The sequence below is a fragment of the Streptopelia decaocto genome (genome assembly GCF_964273445.1).
Source record: "Streptopelia decaocto genome assembly, chromosome: 3".
NCBI classification, from domain to species: domain Eukaryota; kingdom Metazoa; phylum Chordata; class Aves; order Columbiformes; family Columbidae; genus Streptopelia; species Streptopelia decaocto.
In genome coordinates, this window is record NC_138656.1 from 121,284,237 (window position 1) to 121,309,720 (window position 25,484).

Consider the following 25,484-nt stretch of genomic DNA (forward strand, 5'->3'; position numbering starts at 1 on the left):
AGCCCCGGGTACAAAACCCAGTGCCGCGTCTGTATTTGGTGGGGGGCAGTGGAGGGCTGGGCAGGTGGTGTGGGGTAGGGACGCGTGGTGGGGGGAGCAAGGGGTGGGGGGTGCTGATAAATAACAGGACAGGTGGGGGGGGTCCTGCCGGGGTGTGGGGACCCCCCTGGCCCGGCTGGGGGGCCCACGCCAGGGGGGCTCTGGGGGCTCTAGGGCTCGTCGGTGTCGTAGAGCAGGGCCCCGCTGAAGACGGTGAGGGGCTCGTCGGGCGCGTGGGCCAAGCGCCCCGACACCAGGTCCACGCAGAGGGTCTCGCCGGCCGCCAGCGGCAGCAGGAGGCTGAAGACGCCGAGCGCGCCGGGGCTGGGCTGCAGCGCGGCCACCGGCTCCTTCTCCAGCCCCTCGGGCTGGAACCCGGCCGAGTCCAGGCGGGCGATGCCCTGGTTGGAGCGGGACAGCACGGCCTCCAGCTGCTCGCCCTTGTGCCCCGTCAGCACCGCGCTCACCAGGTACCGCCCGCTCACCGGCGCCGTGAACGTGCCTGCGGGGCGCTGGGCGTCAGTGCCGGCAGCCACCCTGTCCCAGGGACCTCGTGCCACAGCGTGGGGTCTGCACCCCCGGGCTGCCCCACTGCACCCCACGGCCATCACTGCACCCCCGGGACATGCACAGCGCCCTGAAAGCGCCCTATCCCATGGCCTTTAGTGCACCCCGGGACCAGGCGTCACCCATGAGAGTGCAGCTCACACCCCCCCATCCCACCCCACACCCACCCCATAGCCCCCATCCACCCTGCAACCCCCATCCCACTCCATACCTACCCCACAGCCCCCATCCACCCCACAGCCCCCATCCACCCCACGGTCCCCATCCCGCCCCACAGCCCCCATCCACCCCGCAGTCCCCATCCCGCCCCACAGCCCCCATCCACCCCACAGCCCCCATCCACCCCACAGCCCCCATCCACCCCGCGGTCCCCATCCCGCCCCGCAGCCCCCATCCACCCCGCAGTCCCCATCCCGCCCCACAGCCCCCATCCACCCCGCAGTCCCCATCCCGCCCCACAACCCCCATCGACCCTGCGGTCCCCATCCCGCCCCACAGCCCCCATCCACCCCACAGCCCCCATCCACCCCGCAGTCCCCATCCACCCCACAGCCCCCATCCACCCCACAGCCCCCATCCACCCCACAGCCCCCATCCACCCCACAGCCCCCATCCACCCCGCAGTCCCCATCCACCCCGCAGTCCCCATCCCGCCCCACAGCCCCCATCCACCCCGCAGCCCCCTTTCCCCCATCCCAAGCCCCGGCCGTGCCGCTCACCCGTCTCGGGGTCGTAGGCGCCGCCGTCGTTGAGCAGCACCTGGTCGAAGGGGACGGTGCCCGGCTCCGCGCGCTGGGTGCTCAGGGCGGCCGAGAAGGCGATGCGGGGCACGGAGCCCGGTGCCCCCACCGCACCTGGGCACCGCGTCAGCACGGGGCGCCCGGCCCAGCACCTCCTGCCCCCCCCCAGCCCAGCAACTGCACCCCCCCACCCCATACCTGCCAATTTGCCGTGTCTGTGCCCCCCACCCTGACCACGTCCCCAGCCGTGCCCATCACCCCAGTGCCCTGTGCCCCCCCACCCCCCTTGCACCCACCCAGACACCCCTCAGCTGCCCTTGCAGACCCCCATGTCCCCCACCAAGCCCCCAGCCCCCACCTACCTCTCTCTCCGGGCAGCCCTAGAGGGAAGGGGAGGAGGGGGCTGCACGGCTGGCACGGGGCAGGACCCCCAGGCGCGGGGTCCGGCTGTGCCAGCGCTGCCCCACTGCAGGGCAGGGGTGGGGGGGGCTGCTCCTTACCCGGGGGGCCCATGGGGCCTTGTTCTCCATCTTTGCCAGGGGGCCCGGAGGGTCCGGGCGGGCCCATCTCACCCCTGGGGCCAGCGGGTCCAGGGGGGCCTGAAGGGCAGATGGGGGTTAGAGCGGCCCTGGCCCCTCGGCCCTTCCCCTCCCCCCACAGCCCTACATCCCCATGTCCACACACCACAAAGCCCCATGGCTTGTGTCCCCATGTCCCCAGACCTTGAGGCTCCATGTCCCTACTCCTCACCACCCCCAGCTCCCCCCAGCCGTGCCCCACATCCTCACACCCCCATCCCTCTCTCTCTGGTAACTCCATATCCCCATTCCTCAAAGGCCCATGTCTCCATGATTCTACCATGGTCCCCAGACACCATCCCTGCTCCCCTGTGATGCCTTGTGTCCCCATGACCCTGTCATGGTCCCCAAGCACCATCCCTGCAGCCCTGTTTCCCCTGCTCCCCGTGATGCCTTGCGTCCCCGTGTCCCCGCGCCCCACGCACCGTCGCGGTCCCGCTGTTCCAGGCGCAGCACGTCCCCTCGCAGGTGCTGCAGGCTGCTGTTGAGGGCGCTGAGCCGGCGCGGGAGCTGCGAGTCCAGCGCCTTGTGCAGCAGCGCGGCGTGTGCGGCGGCCGAGCCGTTCAGCTCCCGCACGGCGCCCCACAGCCCGGCCACGTGCCGGCCCAGCCCGTCCCGCAGCCCCCGCAGCCCCCCGGCCACGGCGTCCAGCTGCTCGCACAGCCCCTCCAGCTTGGCCACCCGCGGCTCCAGCCCGGCCGGGCAGCCCCCGGCCCGCGTCAGCTCCCGCACCAGCGCCTCCAGCCGCTCCTCGCTCTCCGCCTCCCGCGCCGCCGCCGCCGCCGCCGCCTGGTCCAGCTCGGCCACGATGCGGTCGGTGACGCCGCCCAGCTGGCGCTGCCGGGCGTCCTGCTGGTCCAGCGCGTCCTGCAGCCCCTGCACCGTGCCGTTCAGCCCGCCCAGGCCCAGCAGCGCCGCCGCCAGCTCGTCCCGCAGCGCCCGCAGCTCGGAGGGCGACGGGCCCCCGAACACGCCGAACCCGTCCAGCGGCGGCTCCGGCTCCGGCTCCGGCGGGGGGGCGGCGGGCCCGGGCCGGGCCGGGCCGCAGGCCGCGGTACACGCGTCCACCTGCGCCCGCAGCCGCTCCAGCTCGGGCCCCGGGGCGCACGTCCGGGGGCAGGGGCCGTCGCGCAGCCCCCCCAGCTCGGACTCCAGCCGCCCCGTCCGGTTGCGGAGCTGCGCCAGCTCCTCCGCCACGGCCCCCCCCGGCTCCAGCCGCCCCGCCAGCCCCCCCAGCGCCTCCCCCTGCGCCCCCAGCAGCTCCCGCAGCTCCGCCCCGTCCGCCCGCAGCCCGCGCAGGGTCCCGGCCAGCCCGTCCCCGCCGGTCCCCAGCGCCCGCAGCTGCCCCTCGGTGTCCTGCAGCCGCCGCTCCAGCTGCCGCACCAGGGGCCCGAGCTGCCCGTCCCCGTCCCGCCCGGCCGGCGCGGGGGTGGCGGCGCAGGGCTGGCCGCAGCGGGCCAGCAGCCCCTCCAGCTCGGCCAGGCGGGCTCCGCGCTGCGCCCCGCTGGCCGCCAGCCCCTCCACCGCCCGGCTCAGGTTGGCCAGGCGGCCCGGCAGCCCGCCCTGCCGGGGCTCGGGCTCGGGGGACCACGGGCCGGCCCGCGACGCGTTCAGCCGCCCCTCCAGCTCCGCCAGCCGCCGGGCCAGCACCGGCCCCTGCCCGCCCGGCCCCAGCGCGGCCGTGGGCAGCCCCTCCAGCCGCCGCTCCAGCTCGGCCAGGCGCCGGTGCAGCTCGTCCGGCGGCGGGGCGGCGGGGGCCAGGCGGCTGCTCAGGCTGCTGATGTGCCGCTGCACCGACTCCACCGCGTCCCGGTTGCGCTGGTCCACCGAGCCCACCAGCTTCTCCAGCGCCCGCATGCGCTCCCGGTCCTCGGCCGCCTGCCGCCGCAGCCCCTCGGTGCCGGCCGCGCAGGCAGCGCACGTCTCCTGCAGCCGCTGCTCCAGCTCACTCAGCGCCGGGCCCGGGCCGGCCCGGGCGCTCTCCTGCCGGCGCAGGCGGCTCTCCAGCTCCTCCAGCCGCCGCTGGACGTGGCTCAGCGCCTCCCGCATCTCGGCGGGGGCAGCCGCGTCGGCCACCTGCTCGCCCTCGGGGCCACCGTTTGCCGCGGGGCGCGGGTGCTCCGGTGGGCCGGCCCGCAGCTCCTCCACCTGCTCGCTCAGCCGCCGCACCTGCTCCTCCAGCCGCCGCACCTTCTCCGCGTCCCCGCCACCTGCTGCCGCACGCACCGTCAGAACCGCGGCTGTGCCGGGGCCGCCCCCCGGCGCGTCCCCCCAGCGCTACCTTCGCCCCCCAGGCCGCTCAGGGGGTTGCCGAAGCCGGAGAGCGTGGGGCGGCCGGTGGGCAGGGGGGCGGCCGGCCCCTCGGTGCAGTCCTCGCCCGAGTAGCCCTGGCAGCAGCGCCAGGCGAGTTCCGACACCGTGCGCTGAGCCACCTTGTAGCGGGGCCGCAGGAAGCTCCGGTACCTGCGGCACAGGAGACCCCATGCAGGGGGGCGGGCGGGGGGAGCGGGGCTGGTCCTGGGCCAGCAGGGGAGGGGAGAGACCCTGCCCGCACAGCCCCTGCCCACAGAGACCCTGCACACAGTCCTGCCTGCACAGCCCCTGCCCGCACAGCCCCTGCCCGCAGAGACCCTGCCCGCACAGCCCCTGCCCGCACAGCCCCTGCCCGCACAGCCCCTGCCCACAGAGACCCTGCCTGCACAGCCCCTGCCCGCACAGCCCCTGCCCGCACAGCCCCTGCCCGCACAGCCCCTGCCCGCACAGCCCTGCCGCACAAACGCCCGCTCCCTGGGGCAGCCCCGTGTGTTCAGAGCCGCGGGGCAGCAGCTCGGGGCTGGGCAGCCCCAGCCGAACAAACCCCGGCTGTGCTCTGACCCCAGCGGCACCGCGGGCCCCCCCGCGCCGGCCTCTTACTCAACCGCCGGGAGCCGGGGGGGCAGCCCCCGCCCGACCCCCACCCGGCGCTGCATCACCCTCTGCCAGCCCCACGGCCCCACAGCGAGGCCGGGCCGGGGAGCCTGCGGGCTGGGGGGGCCGGTCACCCCCGGCACCGCCGGAGGCCGCGGCTCTTGCGAAAAGTAAACACGACCCCGGGACGGATAAACAGCGGAGGCGGCAGCGAGGGGCGGCGGGGCCGCGGTCAGACCCCGCTGCTCCGACCCTGAGCCCTCCCAGGGCCCCCCAGAGCCCCCCGGGGCCCCCAGCCCCGTCCCCACTCACGCCAGGACGCGGGGGCACTGCAGCTGCCCCCAGGCGCAGGGCTGGTAATCCGGCTTCACGAAGCTCTCCACGCCGTCCTCCACCACGCAGCTCACGCGGCGCGTCACCACGTAGGCACACCAGTTCCTGCGGACGGGCACGGCTCGCACCGCGCACCGGGCACGGGCCGGCGCGCACCGGGCACCCAAACACACAGCGGGCACCCAAACACACAGCGGGCACCCCAAACACATAGCGGGCACCCAAACACACAGTGGGCACCCAAACACACAGCGGGCACCCCAAACACACAGCGGGCACCCAAACACATAGCGGGCACCCCAAACACACAGTGGGCACCCAAACACACAGTGGGCACCCAAACACACAGCGGGCATCGTCCCAGCACACAGTGGGCACCCAAACACACAGCGGGCATCGTCCCAGCACACAGTGGGCACCCAAACACACAGCGGGCACCCAAACACACAGCGGGCACCCCAAACACACAGTGGGCACCCAAACACACAGCGGGCACCCAAACACACAGCGGGCACCCCAAACACACAGCGGGCATCGTCCCAGCACACACTGTCTCCTCCAGCACGCCCCCCGCCCCAACGCACACCGGGCATCGTCCTGGGATGCATCAGGTACCCCCGGCACACACCGGCCCCCCAGCCCGGCCCCACGCTGGCCCTGCTGGCCCCACCGGTAGCAGCCGTCACGGCCCAGCGCCGCGGGTTAATGGGCCGGATCCTGCCCTTTCATCCCGCTCTGCCGGTGGCACCGGCGTCCTTTGCCGAGCCCCGGCGGGGGCCGGCGGCACCACAGGAGCGGCTGCAGCCCCCAGCCATGGGGCAGCTCCGGGGAGCCCTGTGGGAACTCGGGGCACCTGGCAGGGCTCGGGGTGCCAGGGACACCATCACACCACGCTGTGGGGCCTGTTTTGGCCCCAGGCTGCCGGGGCCGCGGCCCCACGGCGGGACCCCCGCCCGGCCCCACAGGCTGCCGGGACCCCGGCGCAGCCTTATATGGAGTGAGCGGAGCCGCGGCCCCGCAGCCGGCACCCCCAGCCCCACACGGAGCGGCCCCCCCGGCAGCCCCGCAGGGACCGGCCCCCCCGGGCTGTGCTGGGGCCCGCGGAGCCGCGGCCGGTTCCCGGCAGCCCGGCTGGTTCCCCTCAGGCCCCGGCTGGATTCCAGCTCCTCCCCAGGGGCCGCTGGAAGTTTCTGCGCCGACCGACACCCCCCCGCCTCCTCCTCCCCATCCCCCGGCCTCCCCGCGTCCCCCTCGGCCCCACGCCCGCGGGATCCCCCGGGCTGCCCTGGGGTCCCAGCGCCTGGGACCAGGGACGGGGTGGGACAGGAGCCCTCCTGAACGGGCAGGGCATGGGGACACAACCCGTGCCCCCAAGCCGTGGGGATGGGTCACTGTGCCCCCCGAGCTGCCGGCAAACGCTCAGCCGTGTCCCTGCCCGCCGCGGTGCTGTGGGGCTGGGGCCTGGGGGTGCCTGCCCCATGTGCCCCTTCCCAGGCAGCCCCCCCAGGTCTGCCCTCCTGCGCTGGGCCGCTGGGGCCGCCGTGGGGCCGGGCCGGGCCGGCGCTGCCCGCGGCCGTGCCGGTGCAGCTCCATCCCGCACGGCCACACTGATTGTGGCCGCGGTGAGTGTGAACCCAACCCGGCGTGGGGCCACCCCCAGCCCTGCACCCCCCAGCTCCCCGACCCACAGGCACCAGCTGCCCCACGGCAGCCCCACAGCCCCACACTCGCAGCCCCTGGCACCAGCAGGGACAGGGACAGGCACGAGGACGGGGCCAGGGTGGGGCCGGGCCCCTCACTCCGTCCCCGTCCCCGTCCCCGCCAGCGCGGTCCCTGTGCCGGGGTGCACAGCACCCGTGAGTGATGCTGCGGCAGGACCGGCCCCGGGATCCCCGGCACCAGCACGCCCGGCGCCCGCAGCCGCTGCCCCGGCCGGCACGGCCCCCGGGAGCCGCAGCTCACCGGGCACCCGCTCCCCGCGCCGCCTCTGTCCCGAGCCCCTCGCGGTGCCGTGTCCCACGTGCAGCCCCGGGGCCGTCCCCTCCACGTGCGCCCACCGTCCGCACCGGCCCTGCGCCGGGACCGAGGGTGGGGCGGCCCCGGCAGGTCCAGGGGCCCGCAGCGCTGTCCCGGGCACAGCGGCACCGGGCACAGCGCGCCCCGCACAGCGCGCCCCGCACAGCCGCGCCCGCCGGGGCGGGACCCGCCGCCCCTCGCCGCGCATCCCGAGCTGGACACGGCACGTGCCGCCACCCGTGGCATCGGCGTGGGCAGATGCGCCCGGCTCCCCCAGCGCCGCCCGGGTCCCCTCCCAGCACGGCCCGCCGTCGCGGTCCTACCTGTGCCGGCTGGCGGCCCGGGCAGCACCGTGGGCCGCCGCGGGGCCCTGGGGGGCCGTGGCCTGGACGGCGCTGAGCGGGGCGGCCCCCCCGGTGTAGAGGCTGTACCTGGGGGGGAAGTTCGCGGCCAGGGCCTGAGCGGCCAGGAGGCACGGCCAGAGCCAGGGGGCCATGCTGGCCGGGCAGGCGCGGTGCGGCGTGGCGCGGTGGGGCTCGCTGCGGCTCGGCCGGCACGGCCCAGCTCAGGAGTGCACGGCACGTCCCGCGGCGGCTGCCTGGCTGCTGGCTCTGCGCGGCTCGGCACGGCGCGGCTCGGCACGGCCGCTCTGCCCTCCCCTCGGCCGCGCCTCGGCCGGCCCCTCGCCGCCAGAGCCGCCCCGGCGCTGCCCGACGACTGGGTCCCCGGGGCCCCCCGCTTCCTGCCCGCTGCGGCCCCCTCCCCGGCCCGCGCAGCCCCCGGCGCGCCGCGGCCTCTGCCGGGCACCGCGGCCCCCGCCGGCCCCCGCCCCCGCCACCCGCACATCTGGTTCTCGTTAGGCCGGGACGCCAGCGGGGACGGGAAGGGGGGACGGGGAAGCCAGAGAGGCCGGGCAGGGGGCCAAGGCGGCCGGCAGCCAGCGCGGCCGGTGCTACCGCCACGGCTCCCACCCTGCGCCGCCACGGCCTCCCGGCCACGGCCCCGCACAGCGCCTGCACCGCCATGGCCGCTCTGCGCGTCCCGCTGCCCGCTGACCCGCACAGCGGGGCCGCCCTCCCCGCTCCCCAGCTCGGGCGTCCCTGGGCCAGGCCGGGGCTGCCGCGCTCCCCATGGCCCCGGTGCTGCTGGCACGGCCCCCGGCCCCCGGCGCTGCCCGCAGCACAGCGTGGCCCCGCTGGCGCTGGCCGGGGCTTCCTGCACCCGGCACCCGGTGTTCGACCCGGCCACGTCCCTGTGAGCCCGCGGCACCACGTCCCTGTGCCGGTGCCACGTTCGGGTGCCAGCCGTGCTGCTCCGGAGCTGGGCACAGCCCCATGTCCCCGCTGTGCTGGGGACAGGGGTCAGCGGGGCCACAGGGACCCAGCCTGGAGCAGGTGGTGACACCGCAGCCACCCCGGCCCCATGGTGGGACAATGGCAGCCCTGGCCCGGGCCTGCAGTGACACCACGGCTTCCCCACACCAGCGGTGATGTAACAGCCTCCTGGTGACATCACAGCTTGGCCCCAGCCCCGGTGACGTCACGGGCTGGCGCGGCAGCCGCGGGAACCGCTGGATCGAATGTGGGTTAAACACAAACAGCTGCCGGCAGCTGGGCGGGGGAGGGGCGGGGGCGGGGACACGGGCGGTGGCTCTGCCCTGTGCCGCGGACCGCAGCCGGAGCCGGGGGACAGCGCGGCCGGGACCTCGTCCCCCAGGGACCAGCGCTGTCCCCGCTGTGGCCGGGGACGCAGGGGCGGCGGGGGGGCAGGACCCAGGGGGACTCACTGCTGGGACCCCCGGGCTGTGGCCAGCCCTGCACCCGGCCCAGTACAGCCCAGTGTGGCACGGCACGGCACAGCCCAGTACAGCCCAGCACGGCCCAGTACAGCCCAGTGTGGCGTGGCACGGCACGGCACGGCACGGCACGGCACAGCCCAGTACGGCCCATCCCGGCCCCGCCGCCCCGCGCTCCCCGTCCCGGCCCCACCAGCGCTATAATTAACTCCGGCCGCCGGGACTCCACCCGCCGGGCCCGCCGCCCGGCCCCGCCCACCGAGCCCCGCCCCGGTGTAGCCCCGCCCCGGCCCCGCGGGCCGTGTTGTGTGGCGGTGGCTGCGGGGGGCCTCGGGGGTTCCGGCCCTTCGCGGGGGCACCGGGGGCCGTGACGTCACTGCTGGGCCGGGGCCAGGAGTTCTGACGTCACTGCGCGCGTGTGTGAAGAGCGCGCCCTGCGGCGGGGCCCGGCAGCCGTGACGTCACGCCGTGGTCGGCCCTCGTCCATGACGTCACCGCAGAGTCCGAGGCCCCGCCCCTCCCGCCGTGCCCCGCGTCCGGAAGTCGCGCGCGGCGCAGGGAGACGTGGCGGCGGCGGGACCGGAGCGCGTGAGCGCGGGGGAGCCGGGACCGGGGGTGGGGGGGGGTGGGGGGAGCGGGGGCTCGGGGGTCCCTGCGGGGTCCCTGCGGGGTCCCTGCGCGGCTCCCAACCCCGGCAGCGCGTCCCCGCAGGATGGTGACGGACGTGCAGCTCGCCATCTTCGCCAACATGCTGGGCGTGTCGCTGTTCCTGCTCGTCGTGCTCTACCACTACGTGGCCGTCAACAACCCCAAGAAGCAGGAGTGAGCGGCGGCGGCGGCGGGGCGGCTCGGTGAGGCCCGTCCGGGAGCCCGGGAGCCCGTCCCGCGGAGCCGGCCCCGCCAGCCGCGCTCACGCTGTCCTCCCGCAGGGCCATGGCGGACCGGGACCGGGCGCGGGGCGCAGCCGGCGCGGCGCCGCGCTGACGGAGGAGACGCCGCCTTTTCCAAACCAGCTTTTACCAGAAACACGATCATACAGACAAACCGTGTGGTGTAAAATGTGCCCGGCCCCTCCGCCGGGCCCGCGGGGAGGAGCGGCGCGGCGCCGTGGCGCGGCGGGACCGGGCCCGCTGGGCCGGGCTCCGGCCGGTGCAGCTTTGGTCTGGGGTCCGCAGTGCGCGCCGAGCCGGGAGCCGCGGGGCCGCGGTGCGCTCAGGCCTCGGCGCAGAAGAACAGCAGCTGCCGGTAGGAGCTGAGCGCGGGGGCGCCGGTGGCCGGGCCCGGCGGGGAGCGCGGGGGGGAGGGCGCGGGGCGCAGGGCCGGCAGCGCCCGCCCCGGCGCCGGGCGGGGGTCCCCGTGCCCGCAGCGCAGCCCCCCGGCGCCGCGCGCCCCCTGGCCCCCGCACGCCACAGCTCCCTCGGCGCTCAGCGCCCCCGCGGCGGGTGCCGCGCTCTCCTGGCAGAGTCCTGGGGGGACAGACCAGTGTCACCACCCCTGGGGCCGGGCTGGGTCCCCACAGCCCCTGTTGCAGCTCATCGGGGTCGCCCAGCCAGTGGGGGGGTGACAGACCCCCGGCGGGGCCGGCGGGTGGGGCAGCCCCCGGGCTGTGCCGTACCTGCGGGGGGCTGCGTGGCGCGGGCCCCGTTGTGGCTGCACGTCCTGGCCCCGGGGGCTGCGGTGCTGCCAGCGCAGAGGCTGGGCAGGCTCTGGCTGCTCACGGCCGCTCTCCGCCGCACCGGGATCCTGCTGGGGCGCAGGGGGCGTCCCCCCGGGCTGCGGAGAACCAGGCAGCGCTGTGAGCTGGGGCTGCCCGGGCCCCCTTTCCCAGCTCGGGGCTGGCTGCGCACGGCCCCACGCTGTGGCCAGTGCCGGCACCTACCTGGGCTGCTCTGGGGGTCTCCTGGGGTCCGGTTTCTTCGGCAGTGCCTGTGGAGAGGGGACAAGGAGGTGAGCGCCCAGGAGGGTGCTTGTGCCCCCTCTTGCTGGACCCTGTGCCTGGGCGTCTGCGTGGCTTGGGAAACGTTTGTGGGGCAGAAGCTCCTGGCAGAGACCCACAGCTCGGGGGGGTCTCAGCCCCACAGCCGGCGGGTCCAAGCCCTTTGGGAAGCCCCCGCCAGCCGGGGCGGTCAGTGTGCAGTCCCCTGTGCCCCAGATGGTGCGTGCAGCTCAGTAGGGGCTCCAGCACCTCCCAGCACAGCCCTGGCCCTGCTCCACGTCCGCCGGGCCTGGCTGGCAGTGTCCGTGGGGCAGCCCCCTCCCAAGGACCACCAGAGCGGGGGCGCAGCGCCCTGCACACCCAGGCTCCCTCCCCGCCGCTGCCCGTGGTACCTGCGGCAGTGCCGTGCTGTGGGCAGCTGCTGGATCTCCCGCGCCGCGCTGGGCCTGGCGTGGTCCGGGGCAGCTCAGCGCTGCCCGGGCGCCCAACAGGAGCCCTGTGTGAGAAACGAGACAGAGCTCAGCCCAAGCAGGGACATGGGGGCGGGGGGGTTGTGAGCCGCGGCGAGGGCGCCGGCTCCCTGGCCAAGCCCCGGGCCGGTGCAGAGCCCTCGCCGAGCTGCGCCGTGCAGGCACGGGTGCAGCCGTGCCGGGGCAGCCGCGGCTCAGTCCCAGTTCACGCCCTGGCCCTGCTGGACTCTGACACACGGTGGTGTCCCCTGGGGAATGGACAGCGCGTGAAACGCCCGGGTCAGCCATGAGCGGGGGGTCCAGACCCCCCAGCAGCCGTGACCCGCGAGCAGGCGCCACTGCAGCGCGGTCTGTGCTGGGGCCGCGGCTTTAGGGGTGACAGCGGGTGGTACCAGCGAGTGACAACCCCTGCCCCTTCCCCACGGCACAGATCTCGGCAGCGGGAGCATGGAGCGTGACTCGGGGACAGTGTCCTCCTCCTGTGCCACCAGCCACCGCCTGGGGACAGCTGGTGGATGGCTGTGCCGTGGGGCTCACACAGCAGAGCTGGGGGTCAGTGCATTCCCGGCCACATGTCCCGGTGGCAGCCAGCGAGGGGACAGCACAGGCTGGGGACAGCGACACTGACCCATGCTGTGGGACAGGCTCTGCCCCCCAGCGCCCGACTGGCACCGGCAGCCGGGGATGGGCTGAGCGCACACGGCAGAAGGACCAGACGTTACAACGAGCCCATGAGAACGTCAGCCTTTTATTTCCTCCCCACCACGTTCTCATGGCAGACGAGAAACAGTCACTACACAGCAAGAGAGCGAACGCGGGGGGAAAGCACCGCGGGAAACAGGCGGAGCAGGAGGAAGGAGCTGCTGGCGGGGCGCGCAGTGACCCCTCCTGAGAGCGGCACTGGGACGTGGAGCCTCAGCACAACCACAGCCCCATCTCCCCCAGTCACACCGGCAGCCCTGCCCCGAACGCGGCCCCTCGCTCACACACCTCCGGAGCTGGGACCCCTCTGAGCGTGGCACAGCCCACGGCACCGGGGCTCCTGGTGCAGCCCCGTGTCCTCGGCTGCAGCGCCGGGCGCTGGGGCTGCCCCCCGCCGCGGGCACGGCCGGCACCCGGCCCTGCTCTGGCAGCCCCTCCGCAGGCTGCGGAGCCGCTGTGGGGCTCACCGGGCGCTGGCCCTGGGGTGGGAAGCCAGGGCCTTTCTCCCAGCTCTGTGGGTGGCACAGGCCAGGACTCGCTGTGCTGTCAAACCCCAGTGACTAATTACGGCTCTGCCCGCCTGCCTCACCGTGACCAGAGCCCTGTGCTGCGACAGCCCGTGGAAAAGGGCGCCTTGGTGTACCCCTGCTGGCCTCGGGAACACTTTGGGAGCAGCTGAGGCCGAGGGAAATCGAGCAGAGGTTTTCTGTGCTGGCTCCTCCAAAGCCCCGCGGCGCCAGGCCCGGCACGGCAGAGTCCTGGGCCCCGGGGCGGGGGGCGGCGGCAGCTCTGCCCTGCAGCGCTGGGGGCCGGGGGCTCTGCTGGGGCCCGCAGCGGCCGGGCTGGAGCGGCCGCAGCTCTCACCGCGCAGCGTCTGTCCTGCCCCGGCCAGGGCCGCTCTGGACGGAGCAGGGAGCTGCCTGCGGCATCCGGGGCACTTCCGAGGGGACGGGGCGGCGGTTCACACGCACTTCTTCCACGTAAAACCACTTTTATTACATCAAAACACACCATTACGCTGGCACAGAGCTCTCCTCAGGGCTGCAGCTTTGTACAGCAGCTCGACAGGTACCGGATCAAGTGCACGAGCGGTCCCCAGCCCCGCTTACCTCTGCCCGGCGCCAGGGCCGCGTCGCTGCCTCTGGGAGCGCTCTGGCTCGCGGCGGCCGGGCCCGCGGCCCTGCTGCAGCCGAAGGTGAAGCTGGGGGAGGCTCTGATGTGCGAGTCCTGCTGGCTGCGGCCGCTCGCGCTGGTGCCGTTGCTGAAGCTCCTCCCGCGGGACAGGGCGTTGTCGGAGGCCGAGGTGGGGAGGCCGCTGGAAGGTGACAAACAGGAGCTGAGCAGCTCTGCGGGAGGGGGCTCCCCTCCGCCGGCCCCTCCGCCGCCCCGAACCGTCCCACCAGCGCCCCGTGCCTGCAGAGACACCATCTCCCGGAGCCCCGGACCCTCCCCAGGCGGGCAGCAGCTGGGGACAGGGATGTCACAGGATGTCCCCTCGCTGTCCCTGCAGCCTCAGGCAGCAGCACCATGTCAGAGTTCCCACTCCCGCAGCCCAGACCCAAACCCATCCCAGCGCAGCGCTGGAGCCGGAGGAGCAGAGGAGCCGCTGGTGCGCTCTGCAGGCAGACCCAGAGCATCGCGTCCCAGTTACTGCGGCCGGGGAACCCCAAAGAACCTCACCCTGCGCGGCCGCGGCCCCTCCTGCCTGCGGGTGGCGCGGGGCTGGGGGCCCCTGCGGCTCACAAACCAAACTGCCCCAGCAGGGCGGGAGGGGGAACGAATAAACCTGGGCTTGTTTAGCTGCAGGTAACTCACTCGGAGTACCGTTACCATCTCTGATTTGTGTTAGCCGGCAGGCCCTTACGTGGAGCTCCGGGGGGGGGTCCTGGCACCCCCTCTCCTCCGCGGGCCCCCTCCTGCGCCCCGCGTGCTGCGCACGTGCTTCAGCATCCAGGCCCGCAGGTTGCTGAGGCTGCTGTGCTCCGACAGGACGATGCGCGGCCAGGGGTTGCACTCGGCCATGTCCAGCGCCGCCACGGCCAGGGCTCTGCCGACCTGCCAGGGCAAGAGGCGGCCGGTGAGAGCGGCCTTGGGAAAGGGCAGCAGCTCTCTGGGACTGCAGGCGGGAGAACAAACGAACAAAACCCACCCCAAATCCCAGACAACCCCCAGAGCTCATTTCACCCTCATTCCCCTCCAAAACGGCACCACGGACCAGCACCGAGTTTTCACAGGGACAGCGAGCGCAGAACAGGGGAGAAGGTGCGAGGCTCTTCCCGCGGGCCCGGGCAGCGCTGCGCCCCCGCCCGCCGCGCCCGTACCTGCTCGAACAGCTCCACCGTGTACTTGGAGGGGAAGGCGGGCGGGGGCGGCGGGCTGGCGCGCCCGTTGTCGTGGCACGCCACCGGGATGCTGTTCACCGAGCGCCCCGTGTTGTAGTTGCACTCCAGCGTGTAGCTGTGGGGCAGAGGGGAGGCCGGGTTACCCCACGGACCCACGCCCGCCCCGCACAGCAGCACGACGGAGCCACCAGTGCCGCCTGCCCGGAGGGGGCTGGAGGGAAGAACGGCTCCTGTCCTGGAGCAACGGCCTCAGTGCGCTGCTGCTTCCGTCTGCGGGGCAGCGAGAGCGGGGCGGCTGCGGGTACAGGCCATGGGGGCGAGACAGGAGACAGGCCCTGGCACAGGACACACGGAGCCGGACTTGGGGCCCACGGCCCAGAACCCACCCGTGTCCTGGGCTGCGTCCCCAGCCCCGGGAGCAGCAGGTTTGGGGGATCCTGCCCCTCTGCCCCGCTCTGGTGAGACCCCCCTGCAGTGCTGGGCCAGCTCTGGGTCCTCAGCACAGGACACACACGGAGCTGCTGGAGAGGGGCCAGAGCAGCCCCAGGAATGACCCGAGGCTGGGACAGCTCTGCTGGGGACAGGTGAGAGAGCTGGGGGGTTCAGCTGGAGAAGAGAAGCTCCGGGGAGACCTCAGTGCACCTTTCAGTGCTTAAAAGGGGCCGATAAGAAAGATGGGGACAGACTTTTGAGCAGGGCCTGTTGTGATAGGACAAGGGGTGATGGTTTAAACTAAAGGAGGGAGATTCAGGCCAGACATGATGCAGAAATTGTTTGTGCTGAGGGTGGTGAGAGCCTGGCCCAGGTTCCCAGAGAGGGGGTGGCTGAACCATCCCTGAGACATCCCAGGCCAGGCTGGACGGGCTCTGAGCAGCCTGAGCTGGTGCAGATGTCCCTGCTCATGGCAGGGGGCTGGAAAGGTCCTTCAACACAAACCGTCTGTGGTTCTACGAAGTCAATGCCAAAGGAAGGACCGGCCAGAACAGCAGCAGCGATCGCTGAGCTCCCAAAGCACCCCAGTACCCACTTCTTACCTTAAATCCCCGGACAAGGAACCCACAGCTGCCTGGGACACCCCAAGTGCTTTTTGGGGTGAAGTGGCTACCGAAAGGTGTTCTCTGGTTATCCCACAAGGGCCTGTGGTCACCCCGGGGAGCTCACGCTCAGGACAGGGCAGGAGATTAGTGCAAGGGACAGGAGAATGGACGGAGGAAAAGGCGCGAGAAACGAAGGTCTGTTCAGATCCACAATGAACATGTGCCCATGGCGCCTGGTGACGCCGTGCACGGCGCTGCACAGTGCGATGGGCGACAGAAATTCACCTCTGCCCAGCGGTGCTGAGGAGAGAAATCTCAACAGAAACACCCATTAAATGCTGCTTCTGTTCCCGGAAAGTCCTGGACTCCTCCGGATTTCGGGAAGGGTGCTGGGTGCTGGCCAGCCCAGCCAGGGGCGCAGCACAGCTGGGTCCGGCAGCAGGAACCCGATGGCCGGGGGCGCGGTAACGAACGGGAGCCTGATCTGCAGGGAGCAGGAGAGAGCGGAGCTCGAGATCCCGCGGGGAGAGCGCGGAGCCTGCCCCGGGAGAGCCGATCTCAGCGCGCCGGGGCACGGGAAGGGGGATCCCGCTGCAGGCAGCTCTGGAGGACACAGGAGCTCAGGAGAGGTGGCAGGTTTTGGGGACAGACTCCCCCGATTGTGGGAATGACCCTCCTCGGTACCTGGGGACATGGACAGACGTGCAGGAGAGCAGCTGTGGCAGAGGAGCGGCGCTGAGCCCCCTGCAGAGAGCCGCGGGGGGAGGAGCTGCCTGGGGCTGGGGCTCCGGGAGGAAAACACCAGAAGTGGGGGATAATCAAGCTGGGGATCTCCCGAGAAACACAAAACCTGTGAGCCCCACACCCGGGGGCAGCACCCAAGGGTGCTGAGGTCCTTGTGGGGCCCCCTCGGTCACCTCCGGAAGGTGACAGGGAGCGGAGGGTCCCTGATGGGTGAAGAAAGGCAAGCGTTGCATCTGTTGTTCAAAAAGACCACCCAGGACAGAGAGGCCGGTCGGCCTCCCCTCGGCCCGTGGATCCCGCGCCAGCCCTCCCGGCGCACGTGTCCGGGCAGGAAGGAGGGAGGTGGCGGGAGCTGCCAGGACCGCGTCCCCTGCCCCGCTGCTCAGGCACAGTTAGGAAACAGAGCTGCTGGAGTGCCCAGAGGAGGCCGTGAGCTGGGGAAGGTTTGGAGGGGAAGCCGTGTGAGCAGCGGCTGCAGTCCCTGGGTTTGCTCAGCTGGAGCAGAGCAGACTGAGGGCACAGCTCATGGGCTGCAGGTTCAGCAGGAGCAGGAGGGGCAGGGTGAGCTCTGCTCTGGGACAGTGACAGAGCCCAGGGAACGGCAGCAGATGTGCCAGGGGGGTCAGTGGGACGTGAGGAAAAGGTTCTTCCCCCAGAGGTGCTGGACACTGAACAGGCTCCCAGGGAGGGGTCACGGCAGTGTTCAACAAGAGACTGGACACCGTCCTCAGACACACGGGGTGAGCTGTGGGGTGTCCTGTGCAGGGACAGCAGTTGGACTCCATGATCCCGTGGGTCCCTCCAGCTCAGGACATTCTAATTCACTCACTAACACAGCAGAGAACCGTCGAGGCTCCTGCTCGTCTGCCTGACGTGCCCGCAGCGTCCCCAGCGCACCCTGGCCGCAGCAGAGCCCCCGCCACGCTCGGGCTGTCCCTGCCAGAACAGACGCCAGAGCTGCCCCAGCACAAACCCGCGGCTGGTACCGGAGGGGGCGGCGGCTGCACCAGCGCAGTGCACGGGGAGTGCTGAGGAACCGGGGAGAACAAGGAGCCGCGGGAGCCACGTCCTGCGCCGGCACCGACCCTGCGCGCAGAGCGGCTCGGCCCTGGTGCTGCGGGCGCCCGGGGACGCCCGGTGCTGCTTCCACGTTTCCCCAGCCCACGGATCCCTGGGAAACGCAGCATTGCACGGTTCTCGTCCTCTCCCCTCAGCATCTGCGACTGGTCACCGTGGCCAAACGGGGTCAGACGGGCCGCTGGGCTGGTGGGTTCTGCCATTCTTATGTTCCCAGCAACCGCAACAGAAACAAGCCAAAAATATCCCATTTGTTGTTGGATACAGGCCCGTGGCTGCTACAGATGACACAAATATCCACAGCTCCCAGAACCACAGACTGGTTGTGGCTGGAACGCTGCACGGCAACCTCGCATGCGAGGCCTGGGCAAGCTGAGCCCATTACAGCTAAATGGGTTTTAATTACAGCTCAATATAAACATCTGGGAAAGAGGAGAATTCCTCCCGGGAAGCCGTGCACAAGCAGCTCTGCAGCAGCGTGGACAAGGAGCCAGACCGGCTGCGGGAGGGACGGCAGGGACAGGAGGCCCACAGGAGCGGGGCCTGTGGCTGGGAACGCAGCATCACCCGGCACGGCTGGTCTGGCCTCACCTGCACCGAGCGCCAAACGCTCTCCTTGGCCTGTCCCAAACCCCTGGGCAGCCGAGCAGGTCACACCTGCCCCACAGGAGTGGCTCCAGCTTCCCCTAATGTCCTGTGTCCCTTCCAGGGCGGAGGGGAGCGGGCAGCCCGTGGGCGGGGGGTCACCTACCTGTGGATGATCCCCAGGGCTTTGAAGACGGCCACGCGCCCGCTGCCCTCCTTCGACTGCCCGTCCCGCTTGTCTTTGGCGTACATGTTCTTCTCCGAGAAGTTACAGCCCGTGAAGTCAAAGTAGGGCGAGTTCAGGGAGATGAGCTTGGGGAACAGCATGTTCTCCACCTGCGAGGCACAGAGGAACACGGTGAACGTGAGCGCAGAGAGGGGACCGGAGCTGGTGAGGCGCTGGAGCACAAGTGTGATGGAGCGGCTGAGGGACCTGGGGGGTTCAGCTGGAGAACAGGAGCTGAGGGGAGACCTTCTGATCTCTGAACTGCCTGAAAGGAGCTTGGAGCCAGGGGGGTCGGGCTCTGCTCCCCAGGAACAAGCGCCAGGAGCAGAGGAAACGGCCTCAAGTTGCCCAGGGGAGGCTGAGGTTGGATCTGGGAACAATTTCTTCCCCAAAGGGCTGTGGGGCATTGAACAGGCTGCCCAGGGCAGTGCTGGAGTCACCATCCCTGGAGGGCTGGACAGACGGACATGAGGTTCTCAGGACAGGGGGCAGGGACAGGGCTGGGGAACGGTTGGACTCCATGATCTTGAGGACATTTTCCAACCAAAACAATGGTGTGATTCTGTGACTTTGGGCTGTTTGTCCTGCTCCAGCACCAGCAGCGCCGAGCTCTGGGACGCACTGGGGTGCTGGCTGGGCCCACCCTGCCCAGTTCCACGTCTCAGACGCTGCGGACGTGCCCGGGGGTCGCTGCCCAGCCCTGCCTGTCCCTGCCCACGGCCAGCAAGGAGGCAGCCGCCGGGCGCTGCGGCGGTCGGCTCGCCAAGGGGAGGGGGCCCAGTGGCACGGCCACCCCCGACCTGGGGGAGAAGGGGCAGCTCTCATGGGAAAGCTGAGACTTGCGGCTACTGCCCCGCTCACAGGGAGGGAAGAAAGGGGAAGAGGGGAGAAAGAAGGAGAAGGGGGAGAAAGAAGGAGAAGGGGGAGAAAGAAGGAGAAGGGGGAGAAAGAAGGAGAAGGGGGAGAAAGAAGCAGAAGGGGGAGAAAGAAGGAGAAGGGGGAGAAAGAAGGAGAAGGGGGAGAGTAGTCTGCACAGAGCACTGACAGCAGGGAGCCAGCCCAGCGCCCCGTCCTCAGGCACAGCCCCGTCCCAACACAGACCCCCACCCCTCTCCCAGCAGCAGGAGGTCCCAGCCCGCTCCAGCGCCAGGTACCCCCACCCTGCCCTCACCTGGTCGTTCTCGTTGCTGAAGCTGTTGCCGTACATGAAGCAGCCACGTTTGGAGGCGTGCCCGTGCAGATCCACGTAGTAGGCCAGCCCGCTGTCCCGGGGGGGGATGGTTTCGGGGAGAGGTGCTGCTGGAGGCCCCCCGGCCTCCTCCTCACAGTGCTCGGTGCTGCGGCTCGCCGGGAGGATCCAGGGGGCCGGGTCCTCGCCCGGCACGGCCGCGGGCGCTGCCGAGAGCCGGGCTTCCTGAGAAGGGCTGAGGCGCGTGCTGGCGCACCAGGCGCCGGCTGAGTTGCGGAGGTTATTGGCTTTCTCCAGCTCCGACAGCTCTAAGGACGGGACGCTGCTGCGGACGGAATGGTTGGAAGATTTTGTGCTTAGCAAGCTGGTGCTGAGCGGGGAGACGTAGGTCCTCCAGTCGGGAGAGCCCGGCAGGACGCGGCTGTGGACGTGGTGGTAGAGCAGCACGGCCTTGGCGCCGTACACGGCGGGGTGCAGCTCGGCGTCGGGGTTCAGGTACTGCCGGTTCAGGTTCACCCCCCGGGAGTCGGTTCTGCGGAGAGAGCGGAGGGGACGTGAGGTCCTTGGCACAGCACCGTCCGTTCGGCACAGGCAGAGCGGCTGCACTCGGCAGGGCCGAGGCTCCGAACAGGCACAACCAGCCAAACCACCCCTGGGGCACAGATTCTGTGCTGCAGAACAAGTTAAATCAAACTAACTGCTTAATTATATTCTATTGTTGCAGCTGTGTTCTGTTTGCACGGCCTCTTTAGCAGAGCAGCCAAGCTCAGGTGCGCGGCCGGGCTCGCTGGAGCTCAGGCCGTCTCAGAACCTTCGTGACCTGGGTGTCTGGTGACGGGCCCTGCGACCAGACCAGGAGAGGACACTGTCAGCAGAGGCTGCAAACCATCAGAGTCACACATCAAAGAGCTGCCTGGAGGGTGGAGAAAGAGAATCCCATAAGAAACAAAGGACCCCAGGCCCAGAATTACCACTGGACCAAACAGCACGTGGGGGGCACGTGGAGGGCACGCGGAGAGCGGGTGCAGAGACCGCAAGGGCTGAAAGCCCAAACCTCTTTTGTGTTGGGGTCTCTCTCCTTGAGAGGCACCCAGTCCGGACTGTGGCTTTGCTGTACCGTGCCATTTTATCTTTTGATTAAATTACTTTGTTAAGCACAGACACCTGAGACTTTGCTGTGGGAAACCACTCTGCCCCAGCACAGCCGAGACCCTCTTGTGCTGTGGCACTCGCCTCAGCGAGCAGAGCCAGGTCGACCTCCCCACCCTGAAGCCACCCGGCTCCCACAGGCCGGGAGCGCGAGGACGGGGCAGGACAGTGTCTCGGAGCACGGGGCAGCACCGCGCACCCCCGCTGGAAAGCCCTGGCCTAGCAGGTGAGCTGTGCAGGCAGCAGCAGCCCCAGACCCCTCCCAGAGACCCTGCAGCCCAGGGGCCGCGGGTCCTTCTGCCCATGAGGGATCTTGGGACCCTTCCCAGCCGCCACGAAACACAGGTCAGCTCCGAACCGGGAGAGCCCAGCACAGCCCCTGGCAGAGCTCAGCCGTGCGCACCCACCGGTAGTGGCCCCGCACCACCCCGTCGGGGTTCAGCATGGGAATGAGCTTGAAGACGAACATCCGCCGCAGCATCTGGGCGCGGGGGTCCTCCTCCCGCAGGATGAAGTCCAGGAAGCCGTTGAAGACGAAGCTGGAGGGTGTTTCTCCCGGGTGGACTCTGCTGCTCAGGAAAAACACCTGGGGGCAAACGGATGGGGCTGATGCGCAGGCTCCTGCCTGCTCGGCAACGCTGCGGCGGCTCAGCCGAGGGAAAAGCGCTCCCTGGGGCTGCCGCCCTGCACCACAGCCGGGCACCGCGCTGCCCGGGCGAGCGCACGACCAGGCACCGGGTGCGGTAACACGGCAGGTTTTGGAGGTTTCTTTGGCCGGTGCCTCTGCCAGGTCCTGCCTGGAACAGGGCTGGTTGTTCCCGCCTGAGACTGCAGGGACAGTGGCCCCGCAGCAGCCACCACGAGAGACCAGAGCACGGGCACCAAGAGGCAGAGGCAGAGCCAGAGACGTGTCCCAGGAACAGCCCCGCGCGATCCACAGTGCGGGACCAGCCTGGCCACAGAGGTGGCACAAAGCATGTCCTAGAGAGCTTAGTGGGAGCGTCACAGCAAGAGATGCGTGCAGCCTCCCGGTCACCCGTCCCCACTCTGCGCAGCCGCAGAGGGAGCGCTCTGCCTGTCTCCGGGGCTGACGGCTCAAGCGCAGCGCTGCCCTCAGCTTCTTCACAGCTTCACGGGGCAACAGCGATAAAAGGACAGAACAAAACCCTACGAGCTGACACTAATCTTTGCCCTGAAGAACGTGGGTGTGATGCCAGCATAGGGCACGTCACGGCGCCCTGGGGCTCCTGGCAGGACCGGCTCCCTCGCCTCAGGACGGGGTCTCTCGCTCTCCGCTCCGCGGGGGGCAGCCGGGCGCCGACGCGCGGCCGGTCGCATGGTGCTGCGCTCCCCAGCCCCGCCGCGGAGCTCACCCTCTTCCCCGCGAAGCGGCGCGGCCGGGGGGTGCTGGTGTCGGGGAAGAGCTTGTCCAGGCGCGGCTCCCGCTTCTCCAGCATGCCGTGGCACGAGGTGACGGTCAGCAGGTCCACGCGCAGCTTGTCCAGCGAGTGGCACAGCAGCTCCCGGTGGTAGTAGACGGAGTCGAGGGGGCTGCGGGGTGAGGAGAGGCTCAGCGCACGGGCAGAGCCGGGGCACGGAGCCGCACGGCTCAGGCACCGCCGGCCCAGCCGAGCGTGCTGCCAGGCCGGGGACCGAGGGGCAGGGCGCTGCGCCCCCCCGGCGGCGGCTGGAGCTGCCCCAAGGGCACAGGGGTCCCGGCAGGGCCGGGAACGCGCCCCACCCCGCAGCCCTCAGCTCAGCCTCCAGCCGCTCCCCCGGGACGCATCCTGCTCCCTCTGCTGCCCAGCCTGAGCAGAACCACAAGCCCTCCCTGATGCCAGCAGCCGAGCTGCTGGGTGAGCAGGGGAGGCAGCACCCGGTGGGTCCTTGGGGGTCTGATCATCACACAGAGGGGAGCACAGCCCCCCTGCACAGCACAGAGACCCCCCCAGCCCTGCTGACAGCACCCAGGGAGCCGGGGTTCAGACAGAGACCCCCCGGCCCTGTGACAGGCCCCCAGGAGCTGGGGTTTGGCTGGGACACCCGGCCCTGTGCAATCCCGAGGGCTCAGGGGCCCTGTCAGTGGGTGAGTTTGACCCACAGGGACCACGGTATCACCGTCAGACCCTCACCAACCGCCAGGCTTGGAAATTCCTGTTGTTCTCCATCACGTGACAATCTAAGAACGAACCCCTTCCAATAAACCATCGCTCGCCCCTCGTCTAAGAAAAGGTGTTTGTGATCCCGGCCGGCAGCACAGGAGGTCTCTGGGGCAGGAGGGGCTGCAGGACCGCGTTATCTGCAGGGACACGCCGTCCTCCTCCTCCTCCCCTCAGACAGGTATTGAGTTCCCCTCTGATTTCAGAGAAGAAATTCTTGAGATTGCGGGAATCTCCCAGCCTGACCCACAAAGAGCCGGGCACTGCGGCGCAGGATGTCCCGACCTTCCCGCAGCCAGGAGGGGGGAGCAACTGAGGCGCTGGCCTCTGAGAACCCCCCTGCTAAACCGGGGCGGCAGCTCCGCTCCAGCCGCTCCTCAGCCGCCTCCGCCTGGCGGGACCCTGCCCTTGGGAACCCCGGGGGACCGGCTCGGGGGGCCCTCAGACACGTGAGCGCGGGGGGAGCTGCTGCAGCAGCCCGTGCAGAACCGGGGCCCAGAGGAACAAGAGCCAGGCAGGAGCGGGGGGCGCGGATACCCCCCGGGGGAGCGCGGCGCACACCTGCTGGGAGACATGTGCTGGCACTCCTGGAAGCGGCTGTCCAGCTGCGCCAGCATCTCCTGGCACTCGGTGTAGGAGAAGGGGTAGCAGAAGGCAAAGTAGGTGGTGGCCCCGCGGTGCTCCAGGAAGCGGTGCACGAAGGACAGCACGAACTGCGTCTCCACCATCTGACAGACACAAAGCGGAGGCTGAGCGGAGCCACGGCCACACAGAGACCTTCCCGGCACAGCCCAGCGGCCGCAGCCGCCGCAAACCCCCGCGGTTCTGCTCCGGCACCACTGTGCCGGTTCTCCCGTGTGCCAGGTGCCGGCAGCCGCTCGCCCTCCTCCAACCGTGCAGGAACCGGAGCTGCGCTCCCAGCGACTCCAGCCCGCTTTGCTCACATCCCCAAGACATCAGGCTGTGGCCCACAAAGCCCCGGGCTCCTGCTCGCTCCACGTGGCGCTCGGGTCCCCGCCGTGTGCCTGGCTCCAGGGCGGAGCTCTCCGGAAACCCAGGGGGTCCTTCTGGCCCTCACGCTCACCTGCCAGCGCCCAGAGACTGAACAACAACACTGCGTTTCAATGCTTCACAAAGCTAGCGAGCGCTGCAAAGCTCAGTGGTACATTGTGCATTTCCCTGGCGCTGGCACGGGTCAAATTGAGCATCATCTTGTCCCAAGCCAGGGGACAGGAGCTCCCCTCTGGTCCCTGTTCCACGGGGCAGGGGGGGACATGCTCGGGGGTCACTGTCCCCCCGCAGCAGCGTGCACAGAGCAAGGACAACCCAGAGCACCTGCAGACCAAAACCAGAAAGCACCAGGACTCAAAACCACCTGTTTAAGGCCCAAACAGCTTTAACTGTTTGTACTGAGAGCCAACCCGCTGCTGCAGCTGCTCCTGCCGCCTCAGTTCCAGGGCTCTCACCACACACTGCCCCAACGCCGCACAGCCCACCGCGACGAGCTGGTCACCGGCCACTTCAACAGCCGATGGATGGATGGGAAGGGACGCCCGGGCGTGCTGCAAGAGCAGCTCTGCTGTTCCCCGTCATGCAGCGAGAGCTGGTGCCCAGCCCGAGCCGGTCAGTGGAAAAGAGCTGCTGAGCCCTTCTCTCCTGAGTGCTGGGCCCAGGGAAGGGGCTTTATCATGACACCCACCCTCTCTGCCTTGGGGCTGCCAAAGTGCGAACCAGCTGCTCACCCACGCTGCCCTGCCATGGAGAGCTGGAGATCACCTGGAGCGGTGAGCAAAGGGCTGTGTGTCCCCAGAGCTGCCCCCGCCTGCCGCGGGGCTGCCCCCGCCGGCCGCCCCGTCCAGCCGCGCCCCAGCCCCAGAGCTGCCCCCGCCGGCCGCCCCGTCCAGCCCCAGAGCTGCCCCCGCCGGCCGCCCCGTCCAGCCGCCGCCCGGCCCCAGAGCTGCCCCCGGCGGCCGCCCCGTTCCGCCCCCGGCCCCACGCGGTACCTCGAAGCTGGGCCGGTCGCGGATGCGCTCCCAGCGGGGCCGCGCGGGCAGGGTGCGCACGAAGGGGGACATGCCCTGGGAGTACAGCCGGCTCTGCTTGTTCATGTTCAGGATGTGCAGCTTGATCAGCTTCCCGGGGGCTCCCCCCTGCACGCTGAAGTAGAACCAGGACCTGGGGGGCAGGACGGGAGCCCCGGCTGAGCCCCGAGCCTGGCACCGGCACCGGGACGCGGCCCCCGCGGGCGGCACCGGCACCGGGACGCGGCCCCCGCGGGCGGCCGGGCAGGACGGGGACCGGGACACGGCCCCCGCGGGCGGCCCCTCCCACGGCGGCTGCCCCTGCCGGTGCCCCCCGCCCCCCCCACACCTGGCCAGCCCCCTCCCCGGGGAGCCCCGGCCCCGCCCGCCGCGGCCGCCCCGCCCGGTACCTGTTGCCGTTCTCATACTCGGTCTGGGCGCAGTCGGGCCGCGTCCACACGTTGAACTCGTAGTCGGCGGCGGGGAGGGCGGCGCCCCAGGCCGCGGGGCCGCCCCCCGCCCCGGGCGGCCCCACCTGCTCGACGTGCGCCAGGTTTCCCGAGTCGAAGCGGGAGCTGAAGAGCAGCCCCCCGCAGCGGATCTCCATGGCTGCCGGGCCGCCGCCGCCCGCTCATGGCCCCGCCGCGCCGCGCTCCGCCGCCGGCCCGCCCGCCGCGCCGCCGGGCAACAGCAACGCGCCCGCCCGTTGGCCCGCCGCCCCCTAGCAACGCGCCCGCCCGTTGGACGGCGCCCGGGCAACGGACTGCCGCGCCCGCGGGCCACGCCCCCCGGCCCGCCCCCGGCCCCGCCCCTGCACGCGGGGGCGCGCAGACACGGCCCGGGCACGCGCGTGTGCACACGCACGGACACAC

The 25,484-nt window shown here is 71.3% G+C and overlaps 3 protein-coding genes across 4 annotated transcripts; 1 reads left to right on the forward strand and 2 right to left on the reverse strand.

Moving 5' to 3' along the window:
* Nucleotides 1-9: 9 nt before the first annotated feature.
* EMILIN1 (elastin microfibril interfacer 1) lies at nucleotides 10-7,939 on the reverse strand. Its single transcript, XM_082048729.1, has 8 exons — nucleotides 7,504-7,939; nucleotides 5,144-5,269; nucleotides 4,206-4,387; nucleotides 2,350-4,134; nucleotides 1,847-1,945; nucleotides 1,709-1,726; nucleotides 1,326-1,460; nucleotides 10-541 (listed from the first exon to the last, which is right to left on the reverse strand). Exons 1-8 carry the CDS (start codon nucleotides 7,674-7,676, stop codon nucleotides 210-212), a joined length of 2,850 nt encoding a protein of 949 aa, XP_081904855.1. The 5' UTR covers nucleotides 7,677-7,939; the 3' UTR covers nucleotides 10-209.
* Nucleotides 7,940-9,427: 1,488 nt separating this feature from the next.
* OST4 (oligosaccharyltransferase complex subunit 4, non-catalytic) lies at nucleotides 9,428-9,878 on the forward strand. The gene is made up of 2 exons (XM_082049848.1): nucleotides 9,428-9,563; nucleotides 9,687-9,878. Exon 2 carries the CDS (start codon nucleotides 9,688-9,690, stop codon nucleotides 9,799-9,801), a length of 114 nt encoding a protein of 37 aa, XP_081905974.1. The 5' UTR covers nucleotides 9,428-9,563; nucleotide 9,687; the 3' UTR covers nucleotides 9,802-9,878.
* Nucleotides 9,879-10,058: 180 nt separating this feature from the next.
* Nucleotides 10,059-25,318, reverse strand: AGBL5 (AGBL carboxypeptidase 5). Of its 2 annotated transcripts, XM_082049846.1 has the most exons (14): nucleotides 25,023-25,318; nucleotides 24,595-24,766; nucleotides 23,153-23,319; nucleotides 21,806-21,983; nucleotides 20,840-21,018; nucleotides 19,266-19,815; nucleotides 18,035-18,204; nucleotides 14,405-14,540; nucleotides 13,948-14,138; nucleotides 13,193-13,398; nucleotides 11,304-11,407; nucleotides 10,855-10,901; nucleotides 10,591-10,748; nucleotides 10,059-10,441 (listed from the first exon to the last, which is right to left on the reverse strand). In XM_082049846.1, exons 1-14 carry the CDS (start codon nucleotides 25,217-25,219, stop codon nucleotides 10,188-10,190), a joined length of 2,709 nt encoding a protein of 902 aa, XP_081905972.1. In that variant the 5' UTR covers nucleotides 25,220-25,318; the 3' UTR covers nucleotides 10,059-10,187. The 2 variants fall into 2 exon arrangements, with proteins under 2 accessions (XP_081905972.1, XP_081905973.1); XM_082049847.1 differs by lacking the exons at nucleotides 10,059-10,441; nucleotides 10,591-10,748; nucleotides 10,855-10,901; nucleotides 11,304-11,407 and adding an exon at nucleotides 12,039-13,072.
* Nucleotides 25,319-25,484: the final 166 nt, after the last annotated feature.